This window comes from Seriola lalandi, unplaced genomic scaffold (assembly GCF_002814215.2).
Source record: "Seriola lalandi dorsalis isolate HSWRI2012SDOR001 ecotype SW California unplaced genomic scaffold, Sedor1 jcf7180002054927, whole genome shotgun sequence".
Classification (NCBI taxonomy): Eukaryota; Metazoa; Chordata; class Actinopteri; order Carangiformes; family Carangidae; genus Seriola; species Seriola lalandi.
Genome location: NW_019525479.1, coordinates 195,912 through 207,543, shown reverse-complemented (window position 1 = coordinate 207,543; position 11,632 = coordinate 195,912). Strand labels below are relative to the sequence as shown.

Sequence of the window (11,632 nt, the reverse complement as noted above, 5' to 3'; positions counted from 1 at the left end):
GGGGGGGGGGGGGGGGGGGGGGGGAGCATTGGTCCGTCCTTCCTCCTCCTCTCATGATTCTACACTGAGTGAAATTGTTTCTGTTGCTTCTAACAGAGGACGCACACACACACACACGCACGCACGCACACACGCACGTGACGCAAGCACGCACGCACGCACACACATACACACACGTTTCATTCATCCATCTGTTTACCTAAACATACCATTTCCCATCCCACTACAGCGCTGATAACAGCACAGACAAGCCTGGTTTATTGGAGTCATTTCCATGTCAACACTGTTCTGTGTACCAGGTTTGATTCTCCCTGGAAGACACAGGAGCCCTCATCTGTGCATATCACAGTTTACATTTCAGCCATTTGGGTACTGTTCTCATGCAGCTAAGTTAATCATGAGGCCAGCAGGGAATAAACATTCAGCAGCAATTTCTGGGTCTTTAAAATAATGACCAAGTTGCTGTGACAGTAGAGTCACAGGAAAAAAAACACAGGTGTAATCTATGTGAAAAGTATTGCCACTGTTTACTGAATACAATAAAGCCAAAGTCACACAAAAGAGATAAATTAAGCTAAAAAGATAATGTTGAGGATGATTTGTCACCTACCAGTGGGTTTCAATTCAGAGTTGTAGTAAGCTAACAGCTAACCTGTGTTGTGCGTTCCTACAAAGGCAAATGACTGTTAGCCCATTTCTCTATAGCATCCAAAAAGTGTTGTACTAGACCAATATAACAGTTTAAGCTGTGCTATAATATTAGAGCTAACAAGCATCTTTATGTGCTTATCTTTTACATGGATCACCTCGACTGTGAAAACACTAGGGACAGTCGTTGGAAATAAGCCCAGAACTTTATTGTTTTATCTCTCACAAAGTCTGATGTGTTATATTTTTTTACAACAAACAAAAACTGGTGAGGTTATAGCTTTATCTTCAGTATTTTATTGTGATAGTGCATATCGACACCCTCTTAAAATAATGGCCTAAGTCATTTTTTCAGGTTTTTCAGGAAACACAAAAAACTCAACAAAAGAGTCACACTTTTGACATAGGCCATTATACAACCGGGGGTAGAATTGCATGTTCCCCTCAACTGAGGATTCAGGCGATTTTACCAGAGGTGGCCAGCATCATGAGGGGGTGATTTAGGCAAAAAAAACATTTTTGTCAAAACATGACTTAGGCCATTATTTTAGGAAGGTGACGATATTTAACAGCCCTTTACAGGGCTGTGTTTCAAAACAAGTCAGCTGGAGATGGCGTTATCAACGTACTCATGGAGCTAATGTTAGCTAGTTGGCTGGGGCTGACACAGACTGATAGCTACAGCTGTCATTACAAACAGCAAAACTGATGGTTGCCAGGAAGAAATGAGAAGCCTGCTTCTGTCCATATGTATCTGAAATAAAGGACCAATTGTTTCAAGAATTTAGTTAGACTTTTGACCTGCAAATATTCCACCATTGTTATAATAAAGTACATATGTGCAGTATGTACCTGTCAATGCAAAACCTGACAGGTAGTTAAGTGATTAAGAAAGCGTGGGGCAGGGGGTCACTTAGTTGTGTTACAAGTGGGAGACCAGTGAGGGATCACGTCACTGTCCCACTTCAACAGTGCAATTAGACAATCTTTGTCATTCATTTGTGTGTTTGGCTCAAAAATGAGAAATATTAGCCTTCATGATTTAGATGTATGACCAGTTGGCCGCCCACAACAACATCATAAAGTTAAAAAATCCAATGTGTGGGCAGAGGATTTTTGTTTGATATGGCGTCTGATTCAACACTTCACTTTCACTTCCATATTCACTTCGACATCCTGTTCATGTTCACCGTTTCCTCTGTCAGAGTGAGTATTGACTGGTGTATCCGTTATAGTTAAAGCAAGTTGACCAATAACAACCTGTACAATCTGTGTCAGTGTCCATGGACATGTTTGTGTTGCTACGTCTCTGATGATGTCGCTGTTCCTAAATTTGCCTATACAGCTCTGATGGTTTAGTTATATCTCCAGCCAGGGAAATAGCTGTTGATGAGCAAAACATGCGCGATGTGATTCAAAGGACTAGAACCAGAAAAGGCAATTTTGTGGTGAACTTTTTAAAACAAGAGTAGAGGCCAAATGGTAGATCAAATCAACAAAAGACAGCAATACACCAACGATCCATGAAGCAACTGATTAACTGTTTGTACATAAGGCTCTGGTTCACCCTGACCAACCCTACTTAAACTGCAGCTCTGGCTGAGGCCAGTGAAGAGAGGGGGAAGCAGTCATCACATGTAGTTGACACCAGTGTCTAGATACCACCTATTATTAGTCCCAACAAACCACTCAGTGTTTCCCTCTCTCACTGGAGCCTAAGACTCTGTTTGCACCACGGAAACCGTGTAAGTTCACTGCTCACTAGATCCGACACAGACTTTTATGAAGCTTATTGATGTGCCAAATTTAAATTTCTACTTTACTATCACTATAATTACTAGAACAGCTGAGACCATCACTGCAAAGTTATCTGTTCAGAGCAGTTCATCCTGAGTCCCTGTGTCAGACTTGGTGTTTGCATTACACAACAAAACTAATGTTAATTATTGTTTTCCTCGGGAGACAAAGATCAGAAAAGGCTGCAGACTGATGAGAGGAAAGAAGACAAGTAGAACAGTATATGGGACATGTGGAGAACCTAACGCAAAAATGTATTAGTGGGTTGTAAACTGGACTATTTCATTCTTAATAACACAATGGAACAGAGGTCATTAATGAGTAAAGATGCCCCACCTCCAGTAGATTAGATTATGTTTACTTTGACAATGTCCTTATTCAGATCAGGGTGAAATAAAAGGTTGTTTACATGGTGATTTCTCGGTAAAAGCATTGTCTTCATTTGGTTAATATGAATACAATCCACTGCACTCAAAATTACGGCAACATGTAAACACAATTACTTACAACAGCATGAGACAGAGGGTAGAGATCAGCTTGAATATGGTCCTTAAAGTTAATTTGTCATTATTCCACAGCATCTCTAACAATATTTACAGAGGTTATGTAACAGTTAACCAGCTGCACTCCACTGTTGTCTACAGACTGTCCAAAAAATGACATAAATGCTGCTGGGCCATAAAGAGGAACATCAAAAGACCCAGGATTTTGTTGTGTTTTGGAAATCCTGTTGTAGAGTTATGATAAAACTGCTCAAGCCAAGCCAAGGGAAGGTTATCGTTAAGATTTTAACAATACTATGACTCTAACAGATACTGCTTGTTGATCCGGTATTTTACGGTACTCTTAACGGTTCTTTATGTAACTTTTCAAGAGAAATAAAGAAACAAATTAAGGACAGAATGAACATTACTTTATTTACTTATATGAACTATAGATCAATTAATATTCTTGAGAAGTAACTGCAACAACATAATTTTGAACAAATCACTAATGGTTACTTTTAATTATTAAAAGCTCCCATATAGTATCAAGGTAGCTGTCCATGTGTTCTTTGATTATAAAGCAGGTTCTGCAAGTTCTATATTAATACTGTGAAAGTATCAAAGCGCTCAGTCCACAGACAAATGCACACAGTCTGTTTACAGAAACTGAGCCTTAAAAAAGCTGTTGAGACTTCTGTAACTTTGTGATGTCACAACTAAGCAGTCACCACTCCGCCACTCTGCCATGCCCCAAGCCACACCCACCCAAACCCATCATCCAACCTTGCAGGATTTGGTTTTATATTTTTATTTAATCACTAAAAATCTAAGAGCCTCTCTTCTGATTGGCTCACGGACCTGCTGTTACTAGAACTCCAGAGAGAGGAAATGTAAAACTATGTTGAGATGGTTTTTGGTTCTTAAAACCACAAATATATCTTCTTATGGATCAACACTTCAAATAAAACACAAGAGAAGTTAAACTATGAGACCTTTAAAACATGTTCATATAATCTAGTTGACTCGATGTGTGGGCTCTACGCTGCTAGCATACAGATTGACCAGGGTTTTTCCTGCATAGAGAATTGGGAGGTGGCCGCCTCGGTCAAGTTTCGTGATGGCTCCGCCTCCCGACAAAATTCTAGTGCTTGTCTTCTCTGTACTCGGTGGAAAGTTAACTGCAATTGCGGCTGTACGCCACTACGGCAATGTAGTGGCACTGTATCGTAGTCCAGTACCAGCAAGACAGTTTTTTACTACAGTGTATAATCCACATGAAATCAAACAGTGCAATGTTTTCTGATCAGACATCAATACTCTATTATTAATCATTGACAACCAAAACCATGATTTTACATTGATTATACAGATAAATAAAAAATTAGTCAGTTCAGAACACACACACACGCACGCACGCACGCGCGCGCACACACACACAATCTCTGGTGGCTGTCTTTTACATCAACAGGGGCTCTGCTTCTACCTCAGGATAAGTTTCTGTTCCAGGTCTCAAACCAAAGACTCCCCACCAGCCAGAGGGGCGGCTACACTACTAATTAAGCTAATTAAAAAGTGCCCTCTGAATTAACTGAAGGATAGTTTTCCCACCAGGGGTCAGTTGAGCGAACCTGTATTAGATATTCTCTTTTTTAATAACTTAAACTTTCTGTTAGTGCAAAAGGATATAACCACAACATAACCGCAATTTTTTAAAGGTCTGTTTGTAGATAGTTTTACTGATAGAACCAATTATCCTCATTTGAGTTGTCCTGTTCCCTCTGTGCTGCAGGCCTCGTCACTGTTAACTCTCTCGTTCTGTGAAGGACTTAAAAACAGACAGACATGTTCAACCTCTGTGACACATGGTGTTGCCAGCTGCTTCTTTGCACCTGCCTGGGATGAGCTTCACTTGGAGGAAATAACTCACAGGATGTACATCTGCTGTGCAGGTGACCCAAACAACAGGAGTTACCAGAGTAGTGACATGAATGGGAAAAAAGGCCACTGATATTATATCAGTTACTCTTCAGAAACAAACACATAGTTCAGTAACTAATGATTAATTCTTTATTAATGATTAATTTGCTGATTACTTTCTTAATTAATCAGTTAATTGTTTAGTCTATAAAATGTCAGAAAATTGCATAAAATAAACAATTTCTTAAAGCTCAAGGTGAAATAATTTTGTTTGTCGGATCAGTCCAAACCTCATAGATGTTCAGTTTACTATCACATCAGACAAAGAAAAGCAGCAAATCTCCACAATTAAGGAGCTGGAACAAGCTCAAGCACGACAAAAAAATGTATCTTTTCTTTCAACAGGGCTTTTATATTATGCTTTAAAGTTGTTGTGTGTCCTTGTTTGAACAGATGACAGTAGACTCAACGGGAAACTCTTGGACAAATTACACAACAGCCATTTATTTAAAAAAAACAAGCTCTAAAGTTTTCCTGAGGTTTGGCTAAAATCACAGATATGGCATTGAGGAAGACCAGACCCCTCAGCTAATAATAGCTCACTGTAAACCAGCCAGAGCAAGTGTTACACAATCAGATGACCAGTGTGTGTCTGACTAATCAGATGCTTCGACAAAACATCACACCACTAGTTTCCCCTTCATTTTGACTCTTGACAACGAGGAAAAGTTTATCATAGGAATATATGGGTTAAGAGGTTGTGTATGAAACAGACCAGGAGTAATGAATGCAGACACTGAGGAAGAAATTAGCAGCAGATCTGTCACTTTAACACATTAATGTTCCCTGTCAGTCTTTTGATTAGTCCCATCAATTCTGATCACTTGAAAGCTGTTAAGTGTCTCACGTGTGTATTACTGAGTTCTGGCTGCAGAGTCAAACCTAAGAGCCGCCAGGAGACTGACATTTCCTATATGTTGCGCACTCAACCCTTTGTTTTCACTTCTTTCGTCCATACAATGTGCCACACATCAGAGATCAGCTGACCATCACACATATAATTGACATGTACACACACGTGATGATCTGTGTATCAGTGTCACTGTAAACACTGTCACTGTCTGATCAGCTGTTGCTGCAGTCAGGTCACACCCCTCTCAGCACGACGCAGAAGGAAAGAAAGCAGGATGCTGATTTGAACCATAAACACAACATTAAGATCCTGTGTGGATCAACACATCCAGGCCTGTGTTTCTCACCTCACTCTAAAGGTAGGATATAAAGACAAACTGGAGACTGAATAACAAATGACAACAAATAATATATCTTATTCCTCTGTGCCACAGAGTTCAATTATTGGTCAAAGTCAAATATACATCAATGAGCCACAGCCACACTAATTTATTTTCGACTCACATAAACCCTGCTACTGTTGTAAATACTCACTAGCGTATTGAGTATTGTTTTTGTATTTACAATTGTTTTTTTCACCCTGAGCACCAACCAGAGAAAGCTTGTTGCCACTCAAGCTGACAGCTGAAGAACAAGGTAGATGTGTGTGCATGACACAATCTGTCAGAGGCAACAATACAATGAATATCATCACCTCGTCCCTTACAACTCATACTGTGATACAAATGGACACCCTTACTGAGCCTTTTTTTAAAATGAGACCATATGTATGTGATTTTTTTACGGTTCGACCTTTCTGTACATCATAGGAGCCAATGGGTTTGGGGCAGAGTGCCACAGAATGTGTAAGGAAGTCGTAAAGTGCTGAGAGAAATCTTTTGATGGGATTTGTCAACATTAAGAAAACTACAAAGCATCACCTGCCTTATCCTTTGTTTTGTTCAAATGCACATCAGCAGTGGGTTATGGGAGAGCAGATACTGTAATTCAATCACCCCCACACACATGTATTTAGGGATGAATGAATAAAGCTTGAAGTAGCAAAGTTATTGTCATAAGAATTAAAATCTATTCCACAGGTCTTTCAGGAGATTTTATTGGACCCAACTTGCACAGTATAACATGCAATAAACTTCTGCGATAGGTGCACTGCCTCAAGGCACCTTAAACCATCCAGGTACACTCAGAAATAAAACACACACAGAGACTCAGTGAGCTCAAGAGAACACAGGAGGGATCTCTCTCTCTCCCAGTCTAAACACAATCCTCAGATACTAAACAGACTCAACAGACCTGGTGCTGCCAAGACTGAGGGTGAGACACAGGGGGGGTGGGGGGAGCTTAGTCAAGATAAACTCTGCAAGAGGATTCCCAGTCTTCTGCGATACTCCTGATGTTAATCTGAATATGAAATGATATGGGACAGAGTGAAATTAGCCGCGCGGTAACCATGCCAACCATCCTATCAAGCCCCTTCTCGTCTCCACAGCAATCCTGCATTACAACAACCTGTCTGTGTAGCCATTTGAACAAACGCCTCAGTCTGCAGATACAGAAATCGTTCAGACGAAGATCTGCACAGGGGCAGAGACTGAACAGCAAAATCTGTTTGAGATTACAGACAATTCGGGTTTAAAGTACAAACAAGCCAGACTGATCCATTTATAAATGTAGCAGTGTTTTTGTTTCACAGAGAGACGCCCCTTTTTCCCCGTTTAATTCATACCTTTTGGTCATCCCACTGCACCGCACTATCAACAAGAGCTCTCTGTTTTGAGAATACCACCATCATGTAGGCCAGGGCTGCTCCGAGCTACTCATACAATCAATCCAGAAAAATCAAGAGTAAGAAATTAATGATTTGATTCCCTCCCTACAACATCTTTTGGACACACACATTACCAGCCGATACATTGCAAATACCGGTGGTTCTGCTTAGAAACACAGCTAAAGTCATGACATGGGAACAGACCTGCAGACTACTGACCACACAAACCACATATATGGGCTTTTTCAGAGCAAACTAAACAACTTAGTGAACAACACACTGAGCAACAGGTACACTGTTTGAGTTGTGTCGTTAGAAAACTCCCCAACTTTGTCTGTACCTTGAAACAAATGGACATACATCAAACAATATTTAGGATTACTCATTGATCTGTGCAGAAAATGAAAAGAAACTGATTATGAAAAAGCCAAATCTAGATGAAACGATCGATGATGAGGGACATTTCACGACGACCAAATCTGAGACTACAACTAATGATTTTTTTTTTCCATATCATTATGGATTCATTTGTTAATTATCAATGGGTATCATTCAGTCTATAAAATGTCCATCACATTTTCACAGAGCCCAATTTGCCATCTTCAAATGGCTTGTTTTGTCCAACCATCAGTTTACAATGACATCAAAAAGAGAAAAGCAAATATTTATGTTTGAGAAGCTAGAACCAGAAAATGTTTCACATATTTAGCTTGAAAAGACTTCATATAATGACTTGCACAATAAATTGATCATCAAAATAGTTGCGTCTGTTTTCGAGATGGTTTTGACTCTAACAACAACAACTACCAACAATGTGCTTCACTGTCCTGCAAACACTTATTTGGTAAGATTATGAGCCACTTTCTGTTTCATTACAGGCGCTAACTGATGCTACCAACTGGCAATCAAGCTTTAATCAAGCTCAATAACCATTTTATAGTAAGAAAGCATTTACACTTCCACCCATACAAACAGTATTGTGTTTGTAATTACCTGAACTAAAATCTAAACTAAATTCTGTTGGTTAAATTAGCTTCTACAGCTGCAGGATGTTGAAGTTCTTTTGCACTTTACTTCTCAACAGTGCAACACAACTGAGTTTACCTGTGGGTTATGGATGTTTGGCTGCCTGCAATGTATCAAAGCACAACAAACACACACACACACACACACACGCACACGCACACACACGCACACATCTTCCCTTTCCTCTCTCTCACTTTCTCAAAAGCAACTTTCATAAGATTTTCTCACCAAGAGAACAAAACAAAAACAAATCTCAAAATCCCACCTTTTCTCAAGTTAGATCAAGTCAACAACTGGACCTGAACTGATAAACAGCTCAATTATTATTAGAATACTATACGAGCAGAGGAGAACGAATGTGCATTACACTGTCAAGAAAAGAAGGAAGCACACTTGTAAAGGACTTGTATCTCTGTGCGATGTAACATCCCATTCGTCCCTGTTAATGCATTATTTTACCAATGCCAAGATATATCTACACACTCAAAACACAGTCACACTATAGTAAATCAGCTTTAACTGAAGTCAAAGCAAGAGTGGTGGGTTAAACTCCAGGTCAAAGTTCATTACTTGACTGACAGGAGGACAAAAGTAAAAGTGAGATGGATAAACTGCACAACACTACTACCTTGCATTTTCAAATCGAGTGATTAATTCTGGAAAATCCTGTGAATTAATCGACTGACAGAAGCTTTAATTAATCCCAGCACTACTAAATCAAACTGGACTAACTCCACATACAAAACAGCTTTGATGCACTGTAGTACTACTAGGTCCTCATGACTTCAAAATCTCACTGCCACTTTTATTTCCATAATTGTCATAACAGAAACATAATTTTAGTCATTTGTAGATATTTATAGAGTCACAGGTCACAGTCTGTTAAATGCCTGTAGTCGTTTCCTTGTCTTGGTTTCATGTCATTATAAACAGACCATTGTGGGTTTGTAGTTTTTGCCAAACAAATTGATTTTTGAGGACTCTGGTGACCTTTAATAGGCACCTGTATTTGTTTAGATAAATTAATTAATCCCTTTCTTTTACCATAATTAACAAAGGCAAGTATAACTCTTGTCAGTAAATGTTTGTGAGCAGCATTGAACAGTATTATATTGTCTGTTATTCAAGAGGCTGCAAAAATAAAGGATTTTAAAAAAGACAGTTCAAAACCACTAACAGGCTCGGCTCTGTAATGGAACAGGTGTTTGCTGTAGCCATGGCACTGAGCCCGGGAAAGTTATGTTGTACAGCTTCAGGCTACAACACACACACACACACACACACACACACACACACACACACACACCTTATTTCTTTAGGCAAATAAGGGTAGCCCAATAGCACCCATGAAAACGGGACACACATGCACGCACAAACACACACACACACACACACACACACACACACACAGCCCATAGTGAAAGAGGAAGATGCACTAACCGTCGCCTTGATGGGGACGTACAGCACCGGTCTGTCCGACGAGCCGTTCTTGCCGTCCTGCAGGGTCCCGATCTGGAAGCCCTTGGACTTGACCCAGAATTTAAATTTGGCGTTGATATGGTTGTTGCTTTTCTCGTGCAGGAACACCCCGTTGCTGTTCTCCTCGTCCCCCTGGAGCAGGGTCTGGAGGATTTTGTTATATTTGCGCCGGGTCACGGTCTTGGTCTTCCCGGAGTCCCCGTACGTCCGCAGGCACCAGTCCTGAAATTCTCCGAACATCTCCGCCCCTCCGGCCGCCGCTGCCGCCGCCTCGGACGCAGGAACCCCGCTGCCGTAGCTGCTGGGACTCCGGCTCCTCTGCTGGTTCTGGTGCTGGTGGTTGGCGGTGGTGGAGGTAGTCACCATGTCCGCCACACTGCTGGCTTTTCTCGTTGTCATGATAAAACGAGATACACTTTGTTTAAACAAGAGAGAGTCCCCTGAAAAGACCCACTTCGGGTCCGTCGGTTCGTTTCGGTTGGGCTAGCGAACGTCGTCGAAACCACAGGACCAACGGCGGCTCTCTGTCTTTTAACCAGAGGCGAAATCAGTGCAAACCTATAAATTTGGTGAAAAATCTCACAAAATCTTTAATTTTCTCCGAACCTCTGATATAATGAGTCCAAACCTTTAAATTACCTCCATTCCTCAAGAAAAAAAAAAAACAACCTCGCTACAAAGTCCCATTCGTTTTTTTTAAATTAACGTCTCAAAATTAGCCGTTTGGATCCCACCTCCTCCTTCCTCCCCTCAGATATTACGCACCAATGGATAGATGCGAAGAGACCGAAAGAGGAAAAGAACAAGCGCTCACTGTGATGCCGAAATATAACTCCAAACCAGCCCGTTTGAATGTAATTTCGGCAGGAACAATAAAGACACAAGAACGGACCGGGAGGCACGAAGGGAGGGAAGGAGGGGAGTGAACCGTCCGGACGGGCGGTGCAGATTGGAGCGGTGTGTCCTCCTCAGACACACCTGTTAGCAGCGTGGGTCGGTCGGCCTGTCCCGTGGGGGATGTCGGTCACCGCCTCCCTTCTTCTACCACCTCCTCCTCCTTCTCTGAGGGAGAAAAGAAAGAAGGGAGATGCAAAGCTGGCTCTTTTCACCTATTTTCCTTTAAAACAAGCTACGAGCGATATTAAAAGGCGGTTTTCTCCTGGTTCGTCTGCCGGGTCTCCATCACCGCTGAACCGAGGGAGCGCACGGTTCACTGGAGGAAACGACACGTTGTGAAATTAGCGGATTGATTTGCCTATTAACCGCCTTTTCTTATTGATACAGTCAGAGTAGCCGCACTATAATGTTCTTCTGTTTGCCACCTTTCCTGTTGTCTTCCTCCTTCGGGCTGATGGGAGACAACCGGACACCTGTTTGAATCCTGTTTGTCTTTCCTCCTCTGGCACCCTCAAAGCGCAACGCTACGCCTCATTTCCTCTCTCCTCAAATAAACGATCAGGTCCAACGCTGGTGACAATACGATATCGCTGCCCAAGCAGCAGCAGCAGCAACTGTAATCCTAAATACATGAAAAAAAAAAATACACTGCTGCGACACACGACCAGTCCAGCCTGTGAAGAGGCAACGGGACATACACGCT

General features: G+C 41.3%; 1 protein-coding gene across 1 annotated transcript in view; it reads right to left on the bottom strand.

Moving 5' to 3' along the window:
* The window catches only part of LOC111644193 (nucleolar protein 4-like), a 147,176-nt gene extending 136,587 nt beyond the window's left edge, over window positions 1-10,589 (bottom strand). Inside the window, exon 1 of the mRNA XM_087170062.1 lies at window positions 9,994-10,589. Coding sequence (XP_087026188.1) covers window positions 9,994-10,431 — 438 coding nt within the window. The 5' untranslated portion in view covers window positions 10,432-10,589. The remainder of the gene's footprint in view (window positions 1-9,993) is intronic.
* Window positions 10,590-11,632: the final 1,043 nt, after the last annotated feature.